The 23,396-nt window shown below is 46.1% G+C and overlaps 1 protein-coding gene and 1 long non-coding RNA gene across 2 annotated transcripts in view; one reads left to right on the forward strand and one right to left on the reverse strand.

The window, feature by feature from the left end:
• The window catches only part of OPN4 (opsin 4), a 44,420-nt gene extending 33,110 nt beyond the window's left edge, over positions 1-11,310 (forward strand). Inside the window, exons 9-12 of the mRNA XM_044420367.1 lie at positions 3,196-3,348; positions 5,677-5,712; positions 7,128-7,166; positions 8,574-11,310. Of these exons, the coding sequence (XP_044276302.1) occupies positions 3,196-3,348; positions 5,677-5,712; positions 7,128-7,166; positions 8,574-8,861 (516 nt within the window). The 3' untranslated portion in view covers positions 8,862-11,310. The remainder of the gene's footprint in view (positions 1-3,195; positions 3,349-5,676; positions 5,713-7,127; positions 7,167-8,573) is intronic.
• LOC123018370 overlaps positions 110-23,396 on the reverse strand; it is a 24,178-nt gene continuing 891 nt past the window's right edge. Inside the window, exons 2-5 of the long non-coding RNA XR_006413758.1 lie at positions 19,245-19,332; positions 4,602-4,662; positions 2,964-3,244; positions 110-1,600 (exon numbers count right to left, since the gene is read on the reverse strand). This is a non-coding gene — a long non-coding RNA (uncharacterized LOC123018370). The remainder of the gene's footprint in view (positions 1,601-2,963; positions 3,245-4,601; positions 4,663-19,244; positions 19,333-23,396) is intronic.

Raw genomic sequence — 23,396 nt, forward strand, 5'->3', positions numbered from 1 at the left:
ATCTCAGAAGAGCCTTCATATGACCAGAAACCTCTGCTTACAGGGCAATCCCTCGTGTAGCCCTCCTTATGCACCTCTGCTCTCCCAGTCCTGCTTTCAGTAATCCGATTTGTAGGATGAGAGAAGGAACAAATAAAGACTCATATGATGCTTCTTCCAAAGAGGTGCAGAGGTGCAAACAATTTTGGATTCGGGGGGTTCTTAATTCCTCTGTGTTGCTGCAAGAAGAATCCTTATGTTGCCGGAGTGTGAATGAGAGAACAAGCAACAGGGATAGCAGCTCAGCTAGCCAGAGGTTTCTAGTTGCATCGAGGCTCTTCTTAGAGTTCCCATGTGAACAAGGTCTAACTCATTTGTGTTTCTGGTTAACAAAATAAGTTTTTGGACATATCAAGAGGGAGGAATTACTCGAGGAAGGCATCTCATTACTGCAACGATAATATGGTATGCCCTTCCAACAGGGCGAAGGCTATATGTTTGTGAATAATGCTCTCATATGTACAGCAGACTGCATTTAGAAGATTTGCAATGTATTTAGAGCAACAGAGTCCATCAAAGACCATTCCTCCATTTCCTCCACTCAGAATAGCTCTTGACAGTTGCTGTTTTGCTGTGCTAAGTACCACTACATGTTGTTCCTTGTGCAGAAGCCGGATACAGTTCTGCAAGTTAGAGTCAGAAACTCGCTTTCTGAGCTATTAAAGGCACATTAGTAGTAGGATATTTTTCAAAGCCTGAGCTGTTGTTGTTGTTTTTTTTAAAAAAGACAAGCTCTAAAAACAGAAAAATGCTATTATGTCCTCTAAGCTGTTACATTTTTTCAGCTAATGTGCTTTTAGGGCAATCTGACATGTTCTGAATTCTTACAGAGGCTTTCAGCTGTGACGGTTTGGAACTCCATATATTGTATATCCCTGATTTAAAATCCAACAAAGCAGATCTTATTAAAAGGAATCAACTTGGAGAGTCCATTTCCATGGAATATACACATTCACAAAGAAGGCAAAATGAATGCTTGAGTACATTCATAAGTGTTTTGTTGGTGCTTGGGGTAGGGCTTTTCATTGCAGAAAGGTTAATGTTTTTCAGTCCTCTCCTCACACTGAAGGATGTGTACCCTCTAGCAATGGGATGACTCTGGTTCTCATGCTCTGTCTCTTTGTCACAGTCTCATGTGGCCATTTAGTTAGGAATGGGCTTCATGGCTCTCCTTGATTCCCGTGAGACAGCGTAATTAGCAGAGAGCCAGTGTGGTGTAGTGGTTACGAGCGCAGCGTCTGGGACTCGGGTAATTGGGGTCCTAGTCCCTGCTCAGCCTTGGAGCCAACTGGGTGACTTTGGGCCAGTCACCATCTCTCAGCCCAACCTCCCTCACAAGGTTGTTGCTGTGGGGGTGAGATTGAGAGCAGAAGGACGAGAATGATGCAAGCCGCTTCGAGTTCTTTAAAAGAGAAACGGGCAGGAGATAAATCAAATCAATAAACGCACTGCCATCTGCAAGACTTTTGGATGAAAAGCAAAGCAGGGTTTCAAAGGACCTTTTTGGCGGTGTATCATATTTCTCTCAATACACTACCAATACAGTACGCTCCATTCACTCCTATGGGAAAAAGAAAAAGAATGTTCATTATTTTGGAAGGTTTTTACCAATGGAAAGTAAGAGAGCCTAAAATAATGAATGGACGTCATTCTGGTGCCCTCCGTGGAAAACAGGTGCTGCGGCCCTGCCTCTGCTATTTCACATGCAGGACAAAGGTGGCGGTAGGAGGCTGAGTGAGGCAGAGGAACAAACCCTGGGCCCCAACCCCAAGAACACGTTGAGACTGAGTCTGCCAATCCCCAAGGCTGCAGCCCTGGCCCAGATTCTGAGGGGGACCTGCCTCCTCACCACCATGGGCTCCATGGTTCAGTGCTCCTACCTGCCAATGCAGGGAACACACCAGGTGAGAAATGGTGTGGTGAGGATGGGGTAGCCTTTTTATGGCTCACCACCCCTAACAAGGGGAACCTGGGCTAGGAAGTGCATAAGATCTAGACTTGAGATCTTCCTCGTCTTCGAACTTGGGCTCAGCAGAATCAGCAGCTGAGCTGAGAGAGGCTGGATTGCTCAGAGAGATCCCCTGGATGGCCCCACCTGGTGCCAGTATCTGAGCACTGGCCTGAAGGATCCCTCGTGGGCGCTGTGATGCATGTGGTGGAACCACTGGCTCAGTTGGGATACCCATTCATGTGGAGCCCGTGCCTGTACAGTCGTGCTCTTCGCCTCTTTGCAGGTGTCAGTGTCAATGCACAGGCGCTGGAGGTGAGGCAAGTTAGCGTGGCTTGGCCTGCAGCTTTTTCTGCCCGTGAGACCACACTTTACCAGGGTTTTCCAGAAGGAAAGTCCCTGTCTGAGGTCCTGTAACTCCAGCTTGACCCTCTGAGCTGATGGAGTTCGGCTGGGCCAGCCCTGCAACACACACTCCGCCCTAGCGTCTCCCCTCACTCTGTGGATTCCCACTTTCGGCCAGGACAAGATAATGTTACCTGATGCCAAGGCACAGGCTTCCCTAACACATAGGAAAATACTGTGTCAAGCAGAAGGGTTTGGTCTAACCCCAGGTTGTTGGGTTGCTTTAGTCTGGCGGTTGGATTCTTCTTGCTCCATGAACCAACCTTGTGGACCAGGTGGGGTAAGGGGCTGGGCACTATCCCCTGCCCCCGAAGCGGTTCTCCCTCCCTGAAATCCCCTGGCCACCCCCAGTTTCCTGCTTCTGCTGCACCTGCCCCTCTCAGTGGGGAAGGGCTTGGCCAGTGCTTGGCGGAGTGACTTCTCCAAAGGCTGCCCGCACTTGTCACCCCAGATGGGTCGGTGAGTGGCGCACGAATGGACCTGGCCTGCAGGACAGCCAGGCTGCCAGTTTTGTGCACCACGCGTCTTCCGGGGAGGCTGGAGGCTTCTCATTCCTGGCCTAACCCTTTACCTTGTTTTTTGTAGAGAACTTGTATTTCCAGCGGAGATGCACTCAAACATGCAAGCCCCATGTGCATCCAAAAGTAGAAGCAGCCTTGCCGTTTGTGACTGGATTTGTTGAGGCTTCTTTCCTGTTTCCAGCTCCCTTCTTTAGTTGCCCCTCTTCGGCACCAACCTTAAGTGCTCGAGGAAAAATAATCGAACTAGTCGAGAGTCTATAACATGTTAACATATTACTGCAGGATTGGACTGACACGGAGGCGGATCTCTCTAGTCTGAACTCCAGAGGTGCTAGTGGACAAGTTTCGTACGAAATGGGTGAAGACACCACGGAAATGAATGACAGCGAAGTCAAATCTAAACTGAAAAGCCATGATTCAGGGATTTTTGAAAAGGTAACGAAATGCTGTACTCTCCGTCTAGACTGTGTCGCAGAGATCTGCAGTGGCCCAAATTATTTTCCATCATTATATTTTTCTCATGCCCTCATCTCCTCGCAAACACTTTCACTCAGCAGGAAAGGAGCCCTTAGAAAATGGAATAGGGAAAACTCAGCAGCTTGTGTTTGGCCTACCTGACACCCCTTCCCCAAATCCACCGTTGTGTCCCAGTGCCCTCTGCATGTTTTGTCTTCAGCCCCAGCCAGCCAGCATGACTGGTGACTGCATGAGTTTGAGCCCTCAGCATCTGGAGAGCTTGAGGCTGCCTCATCAAGCCCTAGAGAAGTCACGGCACATGTGCAGGTCTGGGTGCTCTTGTGCATTCCCTCTCCCGTCCATTGACATGATCGTGACTTCCAGCACGAACTGGCCAGCAGCTGCTTCACATTTCATCTTGTGGATGCAAGCGGATGAGCCTGGTTTCATTCTCACCTCTTGATTATACTTTTCACAAGTGCTGTGGCATTAGGGCAGTCTCAAAGCACAGGAGGCTGCATGCTCAGTCCCCCTAACATTGGAAGGAGCGAAGTTACAGCAATATAACGCAATAAGCACAAATGGAATCACATTTCCACTCTCAATCAGATGGACAGTTGTCCAAGTCTTGACAGGCCTCCACACCTCAGGACTTGAAATTTGTCACAAGGCAGAGAAACAGCAGCACATTTCAAAAGTGGTGACAGCATTCTTCTCCTGCCAAGCAGGTGGCATCGATTATTCCTTATCCTAATTCCATTTAGGGATGTATTCAGGTGGGATACCCAGAAGATAAGGAGGTTGTGTGCATCTGAGAATGTTTATTTAGGAGTCCAAATGGGGGCAGAAAAGGAAACCTGCCACAGCCCTGCACCACCATAAGCTCAACTTAAAACTCTCCAGAGCTGATTTTAAGCATGGTTCTGGTTGCTGTCTTTTTAATGGCCCCTCTCCTCTGCCCTGGAGCAAATCTTGGAACACACACGGGTGGTGCAGTGGTCGCAGCATCGGCTGGAACTTGGGAGATCCAGGGTCTAGTCCCCGCTCAGCCGTGGAGCTCACTGAGTGACTTAGGACCCGCCACAGGGCTCTCAGCCAAAGCTACTCAAAGATGAATGTGAGAATAAAAGGGAGAAGAAGGGGACCATGGCACAGATTATAAAAAGCTTGGTACCAATGGAGTTAAAGATAAATAAATACAAGTAAAGTGTAACAAGAGAAGATTTTCTTACCTTTTATCTATGATGTGAAAAACATTTTTCTAGGTCATTTGATTCTGCATGTCACATTGATCTGAGAGCCACAGAAAATAGGGTGTGTGTGTGTGTGAGAGAGAGAGAGAGAGAGAGAGAGAGAGAGAGTCAGGATGACAGCTGGGAGGAATAGCATCTGGTATTCTGCTTCCAGCTCTGTATCACTGCCTGTGCCCATAAGGGAGCTTGAGCAGTATATTAGATACCTAGCTTTATTTTAATTCTTCTATGTTTAAAAAACTCCTGCATTTTGGCTTCTTTTTCTCCTATGCATTTTTGCTTTGGAAAATCCAAAAGACGGTTTGGCTTCCCTTAACTGCAGCTGTATCCCATAAATAATGCATTGCTATCAAGAGTGGCTAGCGGAAAACAAAGCAACACTGTCTGCAGCCAGGACTGTGGCTGCCCCCCCCCACCCCACTGCCCTGACACCCCCCCCCCCAAAACACACACTCCATTCATCTTGCAGGCTTTCTTTCTTGGGGGGTTCTGCAGGGTGCCTTTGTTTGTGCAAGGGCTTCCTTTTGTGCCTGGTGTTTCGTGGCCTTTCACCTGTGTCCCCCCATCCCTGTTTCCCTTCTTTCTCCCATGAATGGCCACAGTGCCGCACGATTCCTGTTGTGGGTTCGATGGCTGTGCATTTCACATGCTTCCCACTGTTCCACGATCAGCTGCTGGAAACGTCTCAGACCCTTCCTCCTGCCTCGCTGGCTGGGGATGGAGGAACGGGATGGAATAGGAGGGGGCGATTTGTGGACCTAGGCGAGGAGCTTATTTCCACGTGCATCGACCTGTGCAGTGCAGGTCCTGGTGCTGGGGTACATGCCAAACACCTAGGCGCTCCTCATTCCATTCCTACCAAGCCAGTAGTCTGGCCCATCCTCATTGCACTGGGCACAACACAACCTGTACTTAGTGAACAAGTATATAAACATAAAGTGGGCGTGAATTTCTACTAGTCCTGTTGCAGGATGAGATCATGACGTGAAGCATGATAGAGCCAAAGCACGGAAGTGTTTCTGTTGCTACCGCACTTCTTTCTTCCCTTTTATAGACTTCTGTGGATGCAGATGAGATTTCCGTGGCGGAGGTGAATATCATCGCGTGCCATTTTCTTTCGGTGGGATGAATGTTTCATGGGACCTTTTCTGTGGGGGCAAGTGGGGGCACAGAAAAGAACGCACTACCATGCTACCATAGGCTGAGCTCCTCTCATCTGAGATGCCCCGGTGAGATGCTAATATGTCACAGCCTGTTGTAGTTCAAATACCGCCCTGCTTCCTTCTGAGTTCTAGCTCTTAAGGTAACCACAGCAACTGTAGGAGTTGGTATTTGCATATTTTACAACTCAGTCTCTGCTTCTTGCTGTAAATTTCAAAAATGCTATATAGGGAACACAGTTTTCCATTCCGTGGAACTGATTCATTTGCCATTGTCTATTCTATGGTTGGTAGAGCAAAAACAAAGACATCCGGCCCTTCCCTTAGAAAACATCAGCCGTCTTTCCACTAGTGCAGCAAATCCTCCCTTCACTGGCTCCAGCTGTCCTCTCCGCTTGTACTTAGCAGGCGAACAGTGTTCACTTTACTTACCCGGGACTGAAGAGTGGCTAGTGGAAAAGGGTAAGCCTAGAACGGCCCACTATCTTACAGCCTCTTCTTTCTCCCTCTAAAATACAAATAACAATTTGCCTAGCTCACAGAAGTGCTGCTGAGGTCACCCCCACACCCTTTCTTAGTCTAGTACATGCAATGTCTGATGTACAGGTGCTCATCATGACAAGTCTCCATAGCCAAGCTCCCAGCAAGGGTCCAAAAATTGCAGAGAATTGTGCTGATCCATCTGAACAAGGTAGTTCTTGGGGTTTTCATCTGCCAGGAGCAGGTCTTCTGCAAAGTTTTACTGCCCATTCAAGACCAACCTATCCCATTTCAAGGAACAGTATTGTGTTGCTGGTAAAATTCATTTTCTCTACGCTGTTGTGAGGCATGCAGCCACAGCCAGAGGGAACAGGGAATGCCGAGGAGGGTGGCGCTTGAGCTCAGCATCCTTGTGAAGACTGAAGCGCTAGGATGCACCCCTACCAGCGACGATGGGCATGCAGCTGAGGCTGCAGTCCTGCGCTCTCTTTCCCATTCACTCAGACCTATTTCTGAGGGCTTTTCTACATGAGGGTGTAACCCACTGCTTTAATGAGACTTCTGCTCTGAGTGAAGAAAAGCACATCTGTTGCATGGCTCCCCCCTCCCCTAGCCCATTTGGCACAGCCGTAGCAGAGCAGAATTGCAACTCTGTGCACGGATTTCATCCAGGTTTGCTTAAATGATTGAGATCGAGACTTCTGTGGGATTTAGAAGTTAGTAAACATGCAACAGCATAGGCTCGTGATTTGATAGAGATGCATGATGCAAAATGATCTATTCCAGTTGTCATGTTCACAACCAATGTACAGATTTGTCCATATGACTAGAAAATGTTGCACAATTCTTAATTTTGTTTCTGTAGGACTTACCCTTTGGAAGCTATTTCTTTCAAGATAGCCTGGTAGGTTAATTTCCTCCTTTTACCAATAGCCTGTGGCATGGGTGATGGTCTCTCAATGTTATTGCTGTGTTCCCGGAAGGAATGGATCCTGCCAACAGATCTTGGCCAACGGATCTGGTACAAGTGTCCAGGAAAGCCACAAACCAACATGTCAGAGGAGTGGGGTGAAAGGTCTTCCTTTGTCAGATGCCACACCTGCCTTCCCCAGCCTGGTGCTCCCCAGATGTTTTGACTGCTGGCCATGTTAGGTGGAGCTGATGGGAGCCGACGCGCAAAGCACCTGGAGAACACCATCTTCAGGAAGGCTGTGCTAGACACAGGCCCTGTTGCAGTTGTGCGCCTGAGCTCCTGCGCCTCAGATGAGTATCTGCATTTGCATCAAATGACACCTCCCAGCAGTTTAATCTGACCAGCGGGAGCCGCACGCAGATTCAGACTGGCTACATGCGCACAGGGATTTTCAACACTGAACTCCACTGGTTTGGCCATAACTTGCCTGCTCTGGGTAAAAGCCCTATGAAAAATTAATATTGCGCATTCAGATAAGTTGCCTTGCCAACTGTTCAACATACTGAAGACTGTTAACAGAACAAAAGTCTAATCTTCTTCACGAATCATGAGTATGATTCTGACACCCAGATTGTGTTCTCTAGATCTGAAATAACAAAATAGACTGTATCACTTAAACTGCACAAGTGTGTTTCATTTTTAAATACTCACCTAGGTAAAAGTAGTAGAGCAGTGAGCAAGTGCCACTGTGGCGTAGTGGTTAAGAGGGTGGGACTGGGACTCAGGCAACCTGGGTTCTAGTCCCTGCCTAATCTTCTTCACGAATCATGAGTATGATTCTGACACCCAGATTGTGTTCTCTAGATCTGAAATAACAAAATAGACTGTATCACTTAAACTGCACAAGTGTGTTTCATTTTTAAATACTCACCTAGGTAAAAGTAGTAGAGCAGTGAGCAAGTGCCACTGTGGCGTAGTGGTTAAGAGGGTGGGACTGGGACTCAGGCAACCTGGGTTCTAGTCCCTGCTTGGACGTAGAGCCGACTGAGAGCCCTTGGGCCCAGGTGCTTAGCCCAGCCAGTCACAGACGCTTAGCTAGGGAATGACCTTCCCAGGCAGAATCCTCTGTCACCTAGGCTGTACTCTTCCTTATTTTCCCATGCATTTTAGTTTCACTCTGTTTTAAAACCTCTATTTTTATTTTTACTACCCCTATGTCATACATGAGTTCTCACTTTTATTTTATACTGTACTTTTAACCACTTACATTTTATGCTGTATTTATGCTATTTTTCCATTGTTTTAAATTGCTGTTAACTGCCCAGAGAGTTTTGGCTACTGGGAAGTATAAAAATGTAATGAATAAATAATAACTTTACTCTTTGGTGCTTGCTTCAGACAGGGGAAGACCTGAATAATTTTGGACCAAGAGGAGAAAGCTCTTATTACAGAAGGTCTCCCGCAGCCCAGATTCCTAGCATTATAGTGACCTTCAGCAATGTCCAGAGAACAGAACTGCCTTCAGAATCCAACACGGATCCCTCATACTCCAGGAATAGTGGCTATAGCTGGGAAAAAAATGCCAGCAGCCAGCTGGAATGGCTGTACCAGGGCAGTGCCTTTGCTCCTGCTTCAGAAACCAACATGTGTCAGCTTAGCGTAGAAAACCTTCCAAAACTTCTTTGAACCAGGGCTGGCCCAACAATCATCACACTTCCTTTACAATCAGGATTCAGAGCCAGTTCCGTGAAGCTTCAAAGAGCAGCTCCAAAAGGAGCAAATCATTCATTCTTTTATGGTTGTTCGTTTTCAGTCCATGTGTTAGCGATTATTTTTACTCTCACCTTCAGGATGAGAACAAGACTATTCTTTGGACTTTGAGAGAAGGTTTGAGACTCTGCTCGGGGTCAGGATGATCGTCTTTCTGTCTGTTCCCACAGCCTCTGGTCCCAATGCCACCCCCCTCAATTGCTTTTCCCTTTACCTAGATGCTTCCCCCCACCCCCCACACAGAAATCCTCAGCAAAAGTTCTGTGAGAGCCTTTCCCCTTACCCACATCCGCTGCATGAGGGTGTCCTGTGACATTGTGCTGCCAGGTGCAAAAAACAAGCAAGATGGCAACTGCCCTTCACGCAACCTCCCATGGGCCCAACCGGGCCGGAATGGCAGTTCGGCCAACCTGGGAAAGGTGTTGCTTCGCACCTAAAAGGTTTAGGGCCAAGGCTCAGGGACACAGATCCATCTGCTGCTTTGTCTGTCTATCTGCAGACAGAGAAACAGGAGATTTTATTTACATTTAACAGAGCCAGCAAGTTAAGGTCTTGTCCAAATTCTTCCAAATGACATACCTTCTGTTAATTTGCACCCTGCCCCAGTTCATCTCCAAACCGTGGAAAAAGGAGGTTTCCCCCAGCTTGACTGAAGGGCAGGAAAGATCTCTGGTGAAGGAGACATTGCAGGGTTTAGGCACAGCGATGTGAACCCTTCCCTGCCTGGCTTCCTTTCCCTGTGTGGCAGTTAAGCTGGCGGGGGGCGGACTTCTACTGGCATCAGTGAGCACTCAGAGCTTTAAGAAGTAGATTTGGTGTATCACCCTCATAAAATGAGGTGTACTAAGACCTTTGCATCCTAGTCTAATGCACCTGAGAAAAGCTTAGGGAGCACTGCATGACAGTTTCCATGGTGTACCTGCACATACAAACACAGCTCTCTGTTCTCCACCATCTCACAGCCATTTTCTGGTCCCAGAACCTGTGGACCGAGGTGCCCACCCTGCTCTGTCTAATAGCTACTCAGTCAACTCCCAGAGATGGGCAAAAGGGATGAACAGATGAGGTTGCGAAGAAAAATTCCCTTTGTATCTGGTCTTGCCATCCTTTTAAGAAGGTTCTATGTTAACAAATACTAGTTCCCTGAACAAGAGACTTATGTGTATATTTGTGTCTTGCAGTCAGTTGGTGGTTGTTAATTCCTGTCTTGCTGTTTTGGGGGTTTTTTCTGTACAAGTCTGCTGTTGTAAGATGTCTTTTTTAATAGTAAAGATAGTGGGAAAGGGGCAGTAGAGGAGAAATTTCATTACTGTTTGTCTTGGGTGGGTCATCATATCTTCTGGCAGTCCCCCCTTTTCTTCTTGACCTATGTTTGTCACATTCTACATGATATTCATTTTAAAAAGCCAACCATTACAAGTAGAAGTATTAGATAATTTCTTGGCTGTTTAGAGAATTGCTGGTTCACATGTGACTTTCTCTGCCTCCTAGTTACAATCAAGTGCTGAGCATGGAGTCTCCGACAAGGCGAAGGGTGACTGTAGGATAGGCTGGGCAACTTTGTGAAGTCTAGGGGATCTAGGGGATCTTACCCAGAAAAAAATAAAGAAGGGCATAGAACATGCCCAAAGGGTACAAATTAACATGTTTTCAAGATATTTTTGACATGTTGGGGTCAATAGTAGTGACAGAGCACTAATAGTCTCTCCAGATGCCATTAAAAAATACTTTACAATTTTGGGTGCCAACGGGATGGCAGCAAAGGCTGTCCTTTTCTTACTGCAGCTCCCAGCCTGGTTCAAGTACATGCAACCTGGTGCCCTCCAGATGTGCTGGACTACAATGCCCATCACCTCCAACCAGTATGCCCAATGATCCGTTCACTTGGAATGAGAGGAGATGTAATTCAATAGACCTGGATGGTGCTGGGTTTGAGGAGGCTGGTAGAGAATTCCAAGCTGAATGGAACCAAGGTCCAACATATTCCTGGCTCTGGGAATCAGAGCTAGGAATATTTTCTTGTGTGTTGTTAGTGTCTGGTTTCCAGTTGTCGCCTCCAGCCAGCAGTCCAGTAGGGATTCGATGCCCAGCACTGCATTCCACGAGCCCTGCAACGCTAGACTCAAGGGCAGGAGCCACCATGGATGGAGACGGGATTCCGTTCAGGCAGCGGGTTTAGTTGCATCTGGGTGGAGCCAGGAGTTTTGCGTGGTTGTTCCATTCTTGTTGGAGACAGGCCATCAAATTCTCCTCTGGCTTCATGACTGGAGAGAGCCTTTGATGACAAAGCCCAGAGGCAGAACAATCCACCTAGACCAGGGGTCGGCAACCTCTAACACTCAAAGAGCCATTTGAACCTGTTTCCCACACAAAAGAAAACACCCGGAGCTGCAAAACCCTTTTGACATCCAAAATGAAGATAGCACTGCCTATATCGTTTTTTGCCTTAATGCTATGTATATCTTCATTATGATTTAGCTGCAGCTCTTGTTCAGTCACTAAAAACTGCTGTTTTTAATCTTACATTAAATATTAAAATGTAAGATTAATATGAAAGATTACTATGAAAGGACTCCTTTCATATATTTTGAATAGGAGAACAGCTTCCTGAAGAGTAAAAGTCAGTGCTAAAGGGCTGCATGCATTAAACAGCAAACCCCATAAGTTCGTCAGCAGTAAAAGCAAATGAATCTACCCACGTACCATTAAACATTCAGTTTTCTTCAGAAACTTTTCTTCAATTTATCCATGATTGGCCTACGGGGGTGGGGGGGGGGAGCTCAGTAAATTGGTGTGGGTCCCAGATCAGCTGTGCCAGAGATATAGGTGTGTTTAGTGACTGATTAGCAGATAAACAGTCAAGTGCTGTGAATTGTGACAGGTCCCAAGCGCAGCTTTTATCCTTCAGAGGAAGGAGATTACTTGGGACAAAGAGAATCTTTTCAGCAGCAAAGAGAATCTTTTCGTGTAACAGGAGAGCCTGCAGGAAGCTGGTTTAGCAGAGGAATGTAGCGATTTCCTTAACTAGCTGATTTCCTTAACTAGCTAGTGCTGCCTTCCTGAGTGGAGCTTCGAGCAGATCAGTGGCTGTCCCCGCGCGTGTTTTGAGTGACGGAGCCGCAGCAGAGGGGTTCAAGAGCCACATGTGTCTCTGGAGCCGCGGGTTGCCGACCCCTGACCTATACAATCAGTCCACCTGCTTCCTCAGAAAAGACAGATCCAGGCTAATAAACCTCCCCATGTGATCTTTTCATCACACCCTCTGCTCTATGCACAGCATGGAGGAAGCGAGCTCATGCAGACCATATATAAACTCTCCCCAAGTTCCTTGGATGTCTGAGGAAATACAAAGTTATGTTTGCCATCTCAAGGGTGTGTGTGTGTGTGTGTGTGTGTGTGATATGTGTAGTAATATGTCTGTCAAGATCCAGGGATGCAGGTCATGGACAGGAGCCATCCTGTCATGGAAAACATAGCATGTCGAATCGTACACGCTACAACTCATCTGTATGTTACAGGCTTCACTGGAGACCATACGGAATAGGCTCTGTACTGGTCACTGGGCTGTATGTCTGCATTATATGGAGACACTATGTAGTTACCAGGGAGTTGTTACAAGAACCCTCATCAGGCATGCCGTCCCTTCCATGAAGAGGAGTTTTGGGTTAAACTCGCTAGTGTTGTCCCCTCTGTCTCATCACCCACCATCTTCCATGTACTGCGAAGGCAAATTTTTGCAGCTCGGAGCCTTTTCAACTTGTGGGAATCCCTTGGGTTATTTAGAGCAATGACCTTTCCGAGTCGTAGGAAGCTTCCAAGATTAGAAAAGTGCCTTCACTGCAAACATTTGCTTTCCCAGTATGTGGAGGGCAAGGATGCTGAAGACAGAGCTGCAACAGCAGAGGCAGGGGCGATGCCCTGTCTTTATGATGCTAATCTCTGTGAGGCTGAATAGGATGAACGTAGCTCATGGGGCTGATGTAGGGACCAGATCGAATGTGTTACAATGGGGGCAACAGATCCATCATGTGGAGGCCATTTCAAAGGGTCTCCGCATGATAGCTGCAGTGTGTATTCTGGGCTTCTGTCAACAAGATGTTGGGATGTGAACCTCCACTGTGCCCTGAACTTGACATCTGAGAAATGACAAGGAGAGAGCCAGCCTTTGCCCCATCACCACCACCCAGCCTTTGGCCAAAGAAGAAGCTACAAAGAGATGGGTGGGTCAAACCAACAAGGAACCACCCAAAGAATAATAGGCCAGGCCGGGACAAGCCTTCTCACTTGTAAAGCTGCTGTTCTTTCCACCTCCCGAATAAAATGTATCTGATGTGGGACAGTCTCCCAAAAGCAAAAGGCAGTGTAGCTTTTGCTGCCAACAGGGACTGGATCATTGTATTTGGGAACAGATAATGTAACTAAAATGTTTTTTGTGATTTTTGCTATTTTGAGTATCTTGACGTACCTCTCTCTCTCTCTCATATATGTATGTATGTGTGTGTATATATATATATATATATATAGTATACAACTCCCCACCAAATGCCTATAGGTGGCCAAATATCTGTATTCCTTTGCTCCTGACATTATTACTCCCATATATTACTTTGAGACCAAAAACAAGATTATGTGGTCAATGAAGAACAACGGAAATATATTATTCAGAAACTAGGATGCTTTCCTGTAAACAAAATAAAGAGATGAAAGAGATCTATTATAACTCCTGCCTTCATCTGTCAATGCAGGATATTGGTCTCAGATAGACGGTATACAAGATATTAAACTGATTGAGGAGAGACTGAACTATAGCAAATAGGAAGAAGGATGGAGAAAAGATCAGACTTGGTTTGGCCCTAGCTAGGCCTTGAATTCAATTTCTCCTATTAACAAAGGATATTCAGGAATGCAGATTCCGACACCTACATGGCAATTTCAAACAGCCCAAAACCTGTCATCATTTCTAGAGGTCCTCCATCACCATAAGTTAATTTATGTTTATTTAATTAATTTTACACTGCCTTTCAGAATGAATTATTCCTTAAAAGTGCTTTACAGTAGCCTGCAAAACAATACAGTATTGAGACAATACAATCTGATCACACAAAACAACACGGATATTAAAACAGTACATAGACCAATCCGTCAGATTTTTTTAAAATAGCTAAAAAAAAACCCATTAAAATGGCCATTGCAGATAAAAGAGTTGCAGCACCAGATGATCATTCAAAAGCCAATTGTAATAAAAGGGTTTCCAGCTCACCTAAAGGCTAAGAAGAAGCTACCTCTGCCGCCATATTTATTCTCCTGGGGAGCCCATTCCAGTGATGCGGCACCTCTGTAAAACGTCCTTGTCCACATCCATCACCCCAACAGTTCTCACAGAGCAGGTGCACAGGAGAGCGGGAGTTCGGTTGCTGGTTCAAAGGCTCAAACATGCACACACGCAGCCAGGTGGTGCATCTCAGTGTCATGCTTGTGAATTACTGAGTGAGTCTATTATTTTAACTAGGAAGCAACTTGAGCTGGTGGGGGTAGGAATAAGGCACTTGGTTTTATGCAGCTGCTGGGTTAATTAATTGATTGATTGATTTGTGTGCATGTGTGTGCATGCATGCATGTGTTTACTACTTTGTAGTAAGCTTTTATGGCTGGCAATTAAAATAAACTGGTATTTTGGTTCTACCCCTTTTGCTTCTCCATAATGGAATTCGGCCTCTGGGCTAAAAGAGGTTCATCACCGTGCTGAATGCAGTTGCCAAGAGAGCATAAAATCCAACACATCTCTAAGTCAGAAAAAGTCACACAGCTCCTGACTTCGCAAAAGGATGCGGAGGGCTTTGGGGCTTCCTTCTGATGAAACATTTGGCCCTTCCAATGTGCTGCACATCACCTCAGTTGCTCAAGGAAGCCATGGAAAACATGTGGGAAATAAATGAGCTCCGTGAACTCCAGCACCTGAAAGGACCTTCAGACCTTGAAAATGAGAGGACTTGTGCTGTATAACAACAGAGGTGAGTTAATCGATTTTACCACTCCTATTAAAGGAGGGGCATTGTTGGAGTGCAGTCAAGTACCCACCAACTGGCACCTTCTTCTCACAGCCTGATTTGTGTGTAACACAGTTTGGCACATTTAATATTCCTCATTGCTCTGGCACAACATTACCTAAGGCAGGAATTGAGGAAATCCCTCCTCCGCCCCTTCTAGCACCCTCTCAATTTCAGCTGTAATATTCAGCATGTACCAGAGAAAGTTCTCCTGCTATAAAAAGCTTCACAGCTGTTAGAACGTGTCTGCTTTCCAGAGGATTGAAATGTGGGTTTTAATTAGTGAATAACTTACTCCTGAAGCATTTAAAAGCATTTTTCTCTGAGTGTGTAAAAACTACAGTCCTTCATCCCCCTCCTCCTCTTTCAGGGGAGCATGTTTAAACATCCAGACTTCAACACAGGGAAAACTGAGCCAGGCTACAATTTATCATAGTAAATACTGCATAATCATTCATACAGAAGTAAACTATTGTGGGTTTCATCCAATATGATGAAGCTCTCACAAAGAAAGTGTGCGTGCTGATCTATGACAGCGGTGTAGGACGTCTGGGCCCCTGGCTTTGCTGCTTTCCACCCCACTAGATCATTTGGAGGTCTCCTCGTTTTTTACACACTATTCTTCCCCACCGTAAAGGATTGGGACGCCTCTCCTCAGGTTCAGTTACAAGCAGCAGGAACTTTAAGCTAAGCGAGGCTGGTATGCTGGGCCTGCCCCCTTTGCGTTTAAGCCCCACGCACTGCTGGCCTGCCTCCACAGCTTCTCCAAAACCAACTGCGGCTCTTGGTGGAAGGAGGTTCAGTACTCCAGATCTGTGTCGACAGGCTGAGTGAGGCATGCAACATTTCTCCTGCAGCAGCTCTCTACACAAAGTAATGGCTTCCAGTCAGAGCTGGGTGGCCAGTGGGTAGGCAGAAGGGCCTGGCCCATCCCATTAGAGGGAGCTACTGCATGGATGATGATGATGATGATGATGATGATGATGATGATTCCATTTTTCCTCTCCAAGGCATCCAGGCCAACTTACGTAAACCTCCTCTTCTTCATTTTATCCTCACGACAACTCTGTGAAATAAATTATCCTGAGAGCCCCCACCAACAACGTTACACAGGAAGAGGTGAATTTGTTAGTCAGTCACACCCTGTGTTCAGTGGTATACCAGAGCCAGGGAGTATAGGGTCCTTGCACGAGCACGTTTTGATTAGTGGGGTCACTGATGTCATGGGCCACTCTCTCGGAGTGGCTGTGGAGGGACCCTTTTCCCCTGAAGCAACGTATTCTTCCATGTTGTAGTGCAAAGTTCTTTGGGGAGGCTTAATCTCGCAAAAGACAAGAGGTGTATCAACTCTCCTTGTGGGTTATCTACAGAGTACTTCCAAATTTGCCCCTGCCTCTGACTGAACCACAGAATAATTTGGTTTCATTTCAACTAAGGCACAGACAACTGAAATTATCCTGAGATATGTCCATGCTGAAGCTTCTTTTAATGCGGGGATTAAAATCAATACTATTGCTAGGCCATCCACAAGAATAACTTCATTTTAGATTGTATCAGGCAGCTGGGCTGTTAAAGTGTCTTTCACAAAATGCACATCTGAAGCCTGTCTCCACTCTCATCACATGTTGTACATGTTGAAAATTGAACATCCCATTAAACTAAAATATGCTTTTGGGCTTCGAGAGGGAGGTAGCTGAGGAGGTGGATTTTGGTCTTTCGCATTAGAACCACTGTCCGTGGGGACTACTATCTAGAGAAGAAACTGTGAGAAGCACAAGAAGCTAAGACATGAGCTCTTTACCTCTTGAGACATAGTTCAAATTTCAATTCGAGTGGCTCAGGTGAAAATGTGTTTGACGGTCTTGTTTCCGCAAGTACAAGAAATAACTTGGCAGTCTATTACAATCCAGCAAATTGGCAAATGCGCCCACGGACAGGCTGAAGACTTGATGGGCAGAAGGTGGCTGCAGGTCAGGACTGAAATGTTCGTGGAGAATTGCAAACGAGAGACCTCAGCATGTGCAATTCTAGCTAGCCAGGAGTATGTGTCTCGTTTCTTTGTTATGTTACCAATCCAGTTTCAGAGGGAACACTAATTAGTGTGCCTGTCAACCAATTATGTGTTGAGTTGCAGTCGTTCTTGTTGTAATAATTACTATAGTTCTATACAGCCCAATAGCTGAAGCTTGATTCATTTTAATATTTTAATTGATTAATAAGAATGTGGACCAATTCATTAGTTGACTGAATTTAAATAATTTTGCATATTATCAGCAGCACAACATGAAAGGCCTATATGTGGCAGAGAGGCAGCATCCTCCTAGTCTCAGGAAGTCCTATAATTATTTGTAATTCATCAGTTCGGAAACAAAATACCTACAATTGAGGCACAGCATGGGGTGAGCTATCTATTATGATTATAATTATAATTTAGCACTGTTAGTATCTTTAGTACAATGATTTTGTATATTTAAGGAATTCACTCCCTTGGCCAGCAGCACAATTAGAAAGTGAGCTTTCACTGCAGAATGAGTTTGGGTTAGCATATGAATACTTTCATCGTTGCATTTATATTGTATTCATCAGAATTGTTGTGCATATTACCCTGAAATTCATTTTGAATTAGTGTATAATGCTAATAAAATAAAACAAATCCCTCACATGTGGTATTGCTAGATTTTTACATCTCAAGATTCTTTTCTTTATCTGCTTGGCTTTATATGCAGGAATTGTAATGTTCAGTTTCCCTTTCTCTAACACTTCCAAGTTAGAAGTTATATTCAAATTGTTACAGAAAACATGCTTCTGTAGGTCAATCTCATGCTTCTTTTGAAAAAATTATATCAGGAAACTAAAAGTTCTTGTTATCTGAGAAATACCAAATATTGTAGAAAGATGCAGTAAAAATCTTGCCATGCCATCAAATTTCACCAGTTTGTTTGCAGAAAATGCAGTTTATTATTGAAACCTTGTGTCTTCTTTCCCCCTTCATTTTTACCATAGAGTAGATGCTCAAGGTCCAGTCCTGACTGGGACATAGGACGTCATGTCCAACTGTAGTCTGATCCAGATTGGGCCTTTCTACCTCCTCTAAAGCAGAAATACCTGCTTTGGTCCTAAGAATTTAGGGGCAGTACCACAAAGTTTTGTTTCCCATGAATGAGTGTTCCAGAGATTTTGGTTTCTTTGAAGCATTTGTTTCATTCACACATATTTTATTTATACATGCATTTATACATATACAAGCAGGGGCTTTATGGAAGCCCGGGGCATTTCTGGGAAAGCAAATACTGCAGGGGCATCTGCTAACTCAGCATCAGAGTCTCAGAGAGAACGTCCAAACTCCATACTGCAGCACTGTAGCAAAGGACAAAGTTAGAAACCAGGCTGTCTGGTTTAAATCTTATCTCTGCCATGAACTCTCCACCTCAACTGCCCCTTGGCAATATAGGTAAAACCAGATTACAATAAAGAGTTGTTATAAGGAGAGTCCTATATACAAACTTAATGTTTGTATTTTTAATTTAATGTTATAATTATTTTTTAACTTAACGTTGCAAGCCGCCCCGAGGCTTTGGCGAATGGGGCGGCATAAAAATGTTTTAATAAATAAATAAAATAAATAAATACAAATTTTAATTATTATTACTGATCGTTGGCCAACTCACAGTTCCAAATTTTGATATGTTTCATCACTGTCATTTCAGACCAATCTATAGATCTAGAGTGTGGGTGGAAAAAATTGGTGTGGTTTCATAAGGGAAAAAGCAGTGTGTTACACATTTCTTTAATTTTCATTTATTTCAGGGCTTTCATTCTTGTTCTTGAGCTTTCTTTTCTAATAATGAATGTTTGAATGACACAGTAAGTATTGAGTAATAAGGCACATTCTTCTGAAAAAATTCTTTAGGAATATCTGTTCTTTCTGGCTTGTTCCAAGTTGCTATCTTGGGCACAATCTGAAATGTTTCACAATGCTTCCTGCAAGTGTTGCAACAGCCCTCCAAAACATACATCAGAATAAAAGATACAATTGCTTTTGCTGCAACAGGCTAACAAGATTCCTCTAGAAATGCAATATTTTTGTTTCTCTCACTTGTTCATTGTTTTCTGTTTTTCAGAAGTGCCGCCTTCTTGTATTCAATAAAATAAAAGTAGTAAAATCCATCAGATATCTTCTTTTTAATGAGATGATATGGGATGGAAAGAGCTGCGGCTATCGACAAGGCAGAGTTTACCGAGAAGGACTGACCTGAGAGGTATCGACAACTCCATGCGGGGTGTTCGACTTCATGGGATACTAGTACGTATTTCCCTCCTGGTCTTTACTTGTCACAGTGCTAAATGCAAATAGTTACTTGTGGTTAGACCCAAAGCAACAAGAGACCCACATTAAATGCATTATGCAAAACAGATCTAGGAATATCGAAAGGATTTTGGGGTGGGGGTGGGAGAGAGATGCTTTAGGGTGCGATACTGTGCACATAATACTTTTTGTTTACACAATTCCCAGCATTCCCCAGCCAGAAAGTCCGAATCATAACACATGTTAGCACATGCTCTCTTTTGGATGCATTAAGAGTTGCACATGTTCTCAAGGAAGGAATTTGTTAAGGGAGCCTTTAACTTTGGCAGTTGGCATCCCAAAGACAGACAGACAGACAGATAGACAGACAGATGTATGCATACACAGAGGCTTCTTCAAAGCAGAATCAAGAATTTAAAATTTATATTCATTATTTCAGGAAATTAACATGGTAGACTGCCTAGAAATCAAACAGGTAAAATGTGCACAGCACTGCAAAGTTAGAGGAAATTAGTTTAGTTCTCCCAGAGCACAATGGTGCTGGAAACTGTGCAGGGTCCATGAAGCAGTCCGTCTGTGACTGAGCGTTATAGTGTAAACAAGGCTGTGAGTATGCGCAGATAGCCTGGGCTGCACTTCTCGATGCAGAAGCCGGGATTCAGCAAATCGGAGTCTAACACTAAGAGGCAGAGAGGGAGGGAGGGAGGACTGGAAGTAAACTTGTAAGAGTGGGGGAGAGAAAGATTTGAGGATTACGATCAGGCCAATCCTACTACATAGCCAGAAGTAGGTTCCACAAAATGGCTGGGACTCTGACCAAATACTGAACAAAATTAGGCCCAAATTACACACAAAGCCCATAGAAAGGGAAGTATAGAATATGAGATTACAATTTGTACAAGAATTGCAAAGATCACTGCCTTAGGATTTGGGAAGCTGGTGTGGTGGAACTCCCCAGTCTCAACAGGTGAAGGAAAAGTGCATCCGTTTAGACCATGGGTCCTCAATGCCCATTTATCCAGCCCGCCTCAGAGGTTCTGGACTCGCCGTGTGTGCGCCCGCCTGCGCGCATGCATGCCCCTGCCGCCACCCACCTCACCCCATGCGCAGGGAGGTGGCAGCTTGCTCGTGTGGAGATCGTTTTGGACTCGCTTGGAGAAAACCATCTCCAAGCGAGCAAGCCGCTGCCTCGCACGCCCACCTCATGGCGTGTGCCCCGCCCCCGCCTCAACATGCACACCCCTGCACACCACCCCCTCGCTGGCCCATGCGCACCACTGGCACCTTTCAACTGGCTCCCTGGTGAAAAAGTTTGAGGACCTGGTTTAGACAGACCTGCGGTGAGGCCCTGGTGAGTCGGGACATAAGCAGCAGAAGAGTGGAGTCCCAGGTGTGTGAAGTGCTTCTTTCTGGGCTTGCCCATGAGACACCGAGCATTTCTCACACCCTGACAATGGATGAAATGCCTAATGGGCAGGGGAAATCACTGGGAAATCACTGCAGGTGATTTTGGCAAATGCAGGGGCCTCCGAGGGTGGCCAGGCTTTTAGTGACTGCAGACACAGAGCACCAGTCTGGTGAATCGGTATACTGAGGGTTCAAAACTCGAGCTTTCTATATAGTTTTAACCACATTTGCAAAGGCACGGTGAGAACAGGTCTGCCACAGTGAACTTGCAAAGGAGTGAACGTGAGAATTCTCAGGCAGCAAGAATGGCTCAAGGCTAAACCTAATGGGCTTCGGACAACTTATTTTATTGAAAATAACAAAAGAACTTGTCCCCAGAGTATAAAATGCCGCTGAAAAAGCAAGGTGCTGCAGAGTGTCTCAGTAGCCCTGGATCCCCATAGGTGGTGAACGCGGCACTGTTTGCCACTGCTGAAAATTGCCCCCATTGGACTGTGGGACCTCAGACTATGGCCCTAAGGCCCTAAGGTCCAGTTGTAGCCAAGCCAGCAGGCTCTCACCCCGAGCTTAGAGGGACCTGGATTCAACAAGTCAATCCTTAAATGGCAGACAGAGTGAGAAGGCCTCAGGACTGTTGGTAATATTTGTTGACAGAGAAAAGGAAGAAGGTTCTGTGGTTTCTCCCCTTAACTATGAGATAGGCCTGGTATTTTTCAGTCTCAGCCCCATTTCATTTTCTAGCTTATACACACACACAGATACACAGACACAAAACCACAGTTGGGTACAGCTGGTGTACAGTGGGATAGGTCAACTCTAGTGCATTCTTTGAACTGGTGTACAGTTTGCGTCAAAGTGTCAAACCTTTGCACTCTGACACCCTGTTCTCCCCATGTGTGCGTGTGCACGCGTGCATATCTTTTCAATTAGCAAAAAATGGGCTTTTCAGCCAAGTAATAAAGCTGTCAATAGTTAGTACTTAAGCACACTTGTGGCTGGAAGAAAGCATAAGACATGTGGTATTTGGCACATGCCGGTGCAAATTATATTAGCAACTCATCTCCCTGAGCCACGTGGTATTATTTTAGCCCCTCAGCAACATCGTACATTGCATGGCACTTATTGAATCACAGTCCAGACTTCTGTAACATGCTGTCCTCAAATGGGTTGGACTGCAGCTCCCATCATCTCCAGCGGCTTGGCCACTGAGCAAGCGCATTTGGAGGAAACCTGATCGGGGAGGGCCAATATAATTCCATCCTCCATCCCAGAAGGTAATACAGTGGTCTGTTCTTTCACCTGAGAAACCCTCAGGTTTCAGTTTCCTGCCCAACCCTGGACCAAACACATCCATTGCTATCCACGGATATGAGTCAGGATAGATGATCTCCAGCCTGGTCCCAGCAGATGGTCTTTCATCCAAGTGGCTGAATATCCAGACATCATTCTGCATCCTCATGCTTGATCATGGTGGCATGTGACATTTTCCTTGGCTGGCTGAGGCACACGCAGGGGAGAACACGGCCCTCTGCAGACCTTGTCACATGTGAGCCTCTCGTGCCTCATTGGTACGTTCGGAGTCGTGTTCACCTCCGAAAGCACAGTGACTGTCACTGCTTGAGCAGAAATTTTCGCTCCTAAAAGAGTCTTCGCCACAGACTCAAGGGAGCTGTAAGTCACCATTGCTCCAGGGGTGACTTTGCAACCAAGCAGTAAAGCTGTCAGTATTTAATACTTAAGCATACTGGTGGCAGGAAGAAAGGGAAGGATGGGGTAATTTTAAAAGAATAATCAAGTGTACATTGCACAGAGCAATCAGACCAACAGTTTTATTGCTTTACAAGGGTGGAGCTCTGTTGCCACTGTTCTTTCTTCCATTTGACCATTAGAAGGTCTAGTTTTACTAGTATCAATGAGGGCTAGCACCTTAAATAAACCTCAGCAGATAGTTGGTACCTGCGGTTTAAACCAGGGTGGTCTAGGTGGCTCCATCCCCTAAATTCCTCTTACATTTTTCTGAAAGAATGAAAAATTATTTTTGTTTTTAAAAAAAGGCCTGCCAACCCACTGATTCCCCACCTAGGGAACTTTCAGCCTGGCCACGGGGCTACTGAGGTTCTGGGGAAGGCCTGCAGCTTGCGGTTCCCATTATGTCCTGAGCCACAAAGGAGCAGCACCAGGCAGACCCCTCTCCGCCGGCGCTTCCACGGCTCATCCTCCGGCAAACGACGGCGCAGCGCAAAGCGCCCGCGTCTGTTTCTGAAAACGGCTCGGAGTCAGCGGCGCGCTCGCCGCGACTCTCCTCGCGCAGCGCCGCCAGCTGCTATTCCGTGGCCCCGCTTTTTTTTCCCTTTCCAGGTTTGCTGACTACCCGCCTCCCAGCCGTGCCCGTTGACCTCCGCGCTCTTTCGCTAGGAAGGCATTTGCACCATTAACAAAAAAAAGACGACGAAAGGCAGGCAGGCAGGCAGGCAGGCAGAAAATGCCCAAAGCGTCGCCGAGTCGCTTTCACCAGCTGCAGCCGCGGGGGAGGAAAGGGTGCCTGGAGAGAGGCGAGCGGCGGGAGCAGCCAGCCGGACGGGCCTCCGCGGGCGCCTGCGGCTTTAAGAGGGCCACCTCCGGGCGCCCCACGCCCCGCCCGCCGCCGCCGCCCTGCCGGGCCGGGCCGGGCCGGGCCGGGCAGGACGGGCG

The sequence above is a fragment of the Varanus komodoensis genome, unplaced genomic scaffold (genome assembly GCF_004798865.1).
Source record: "Varanus komodoensis strain SLA01 unplaced genomic scaffold, ASM479886v1 scaffold11, whole genome shotgun sequence".
NCBI classification, from domain to species: Eukaryota; Metazoa; Chordata; class Lepidosauria; order Squamata; family Varanidae; genus Varanus; species Varanus komodoensis.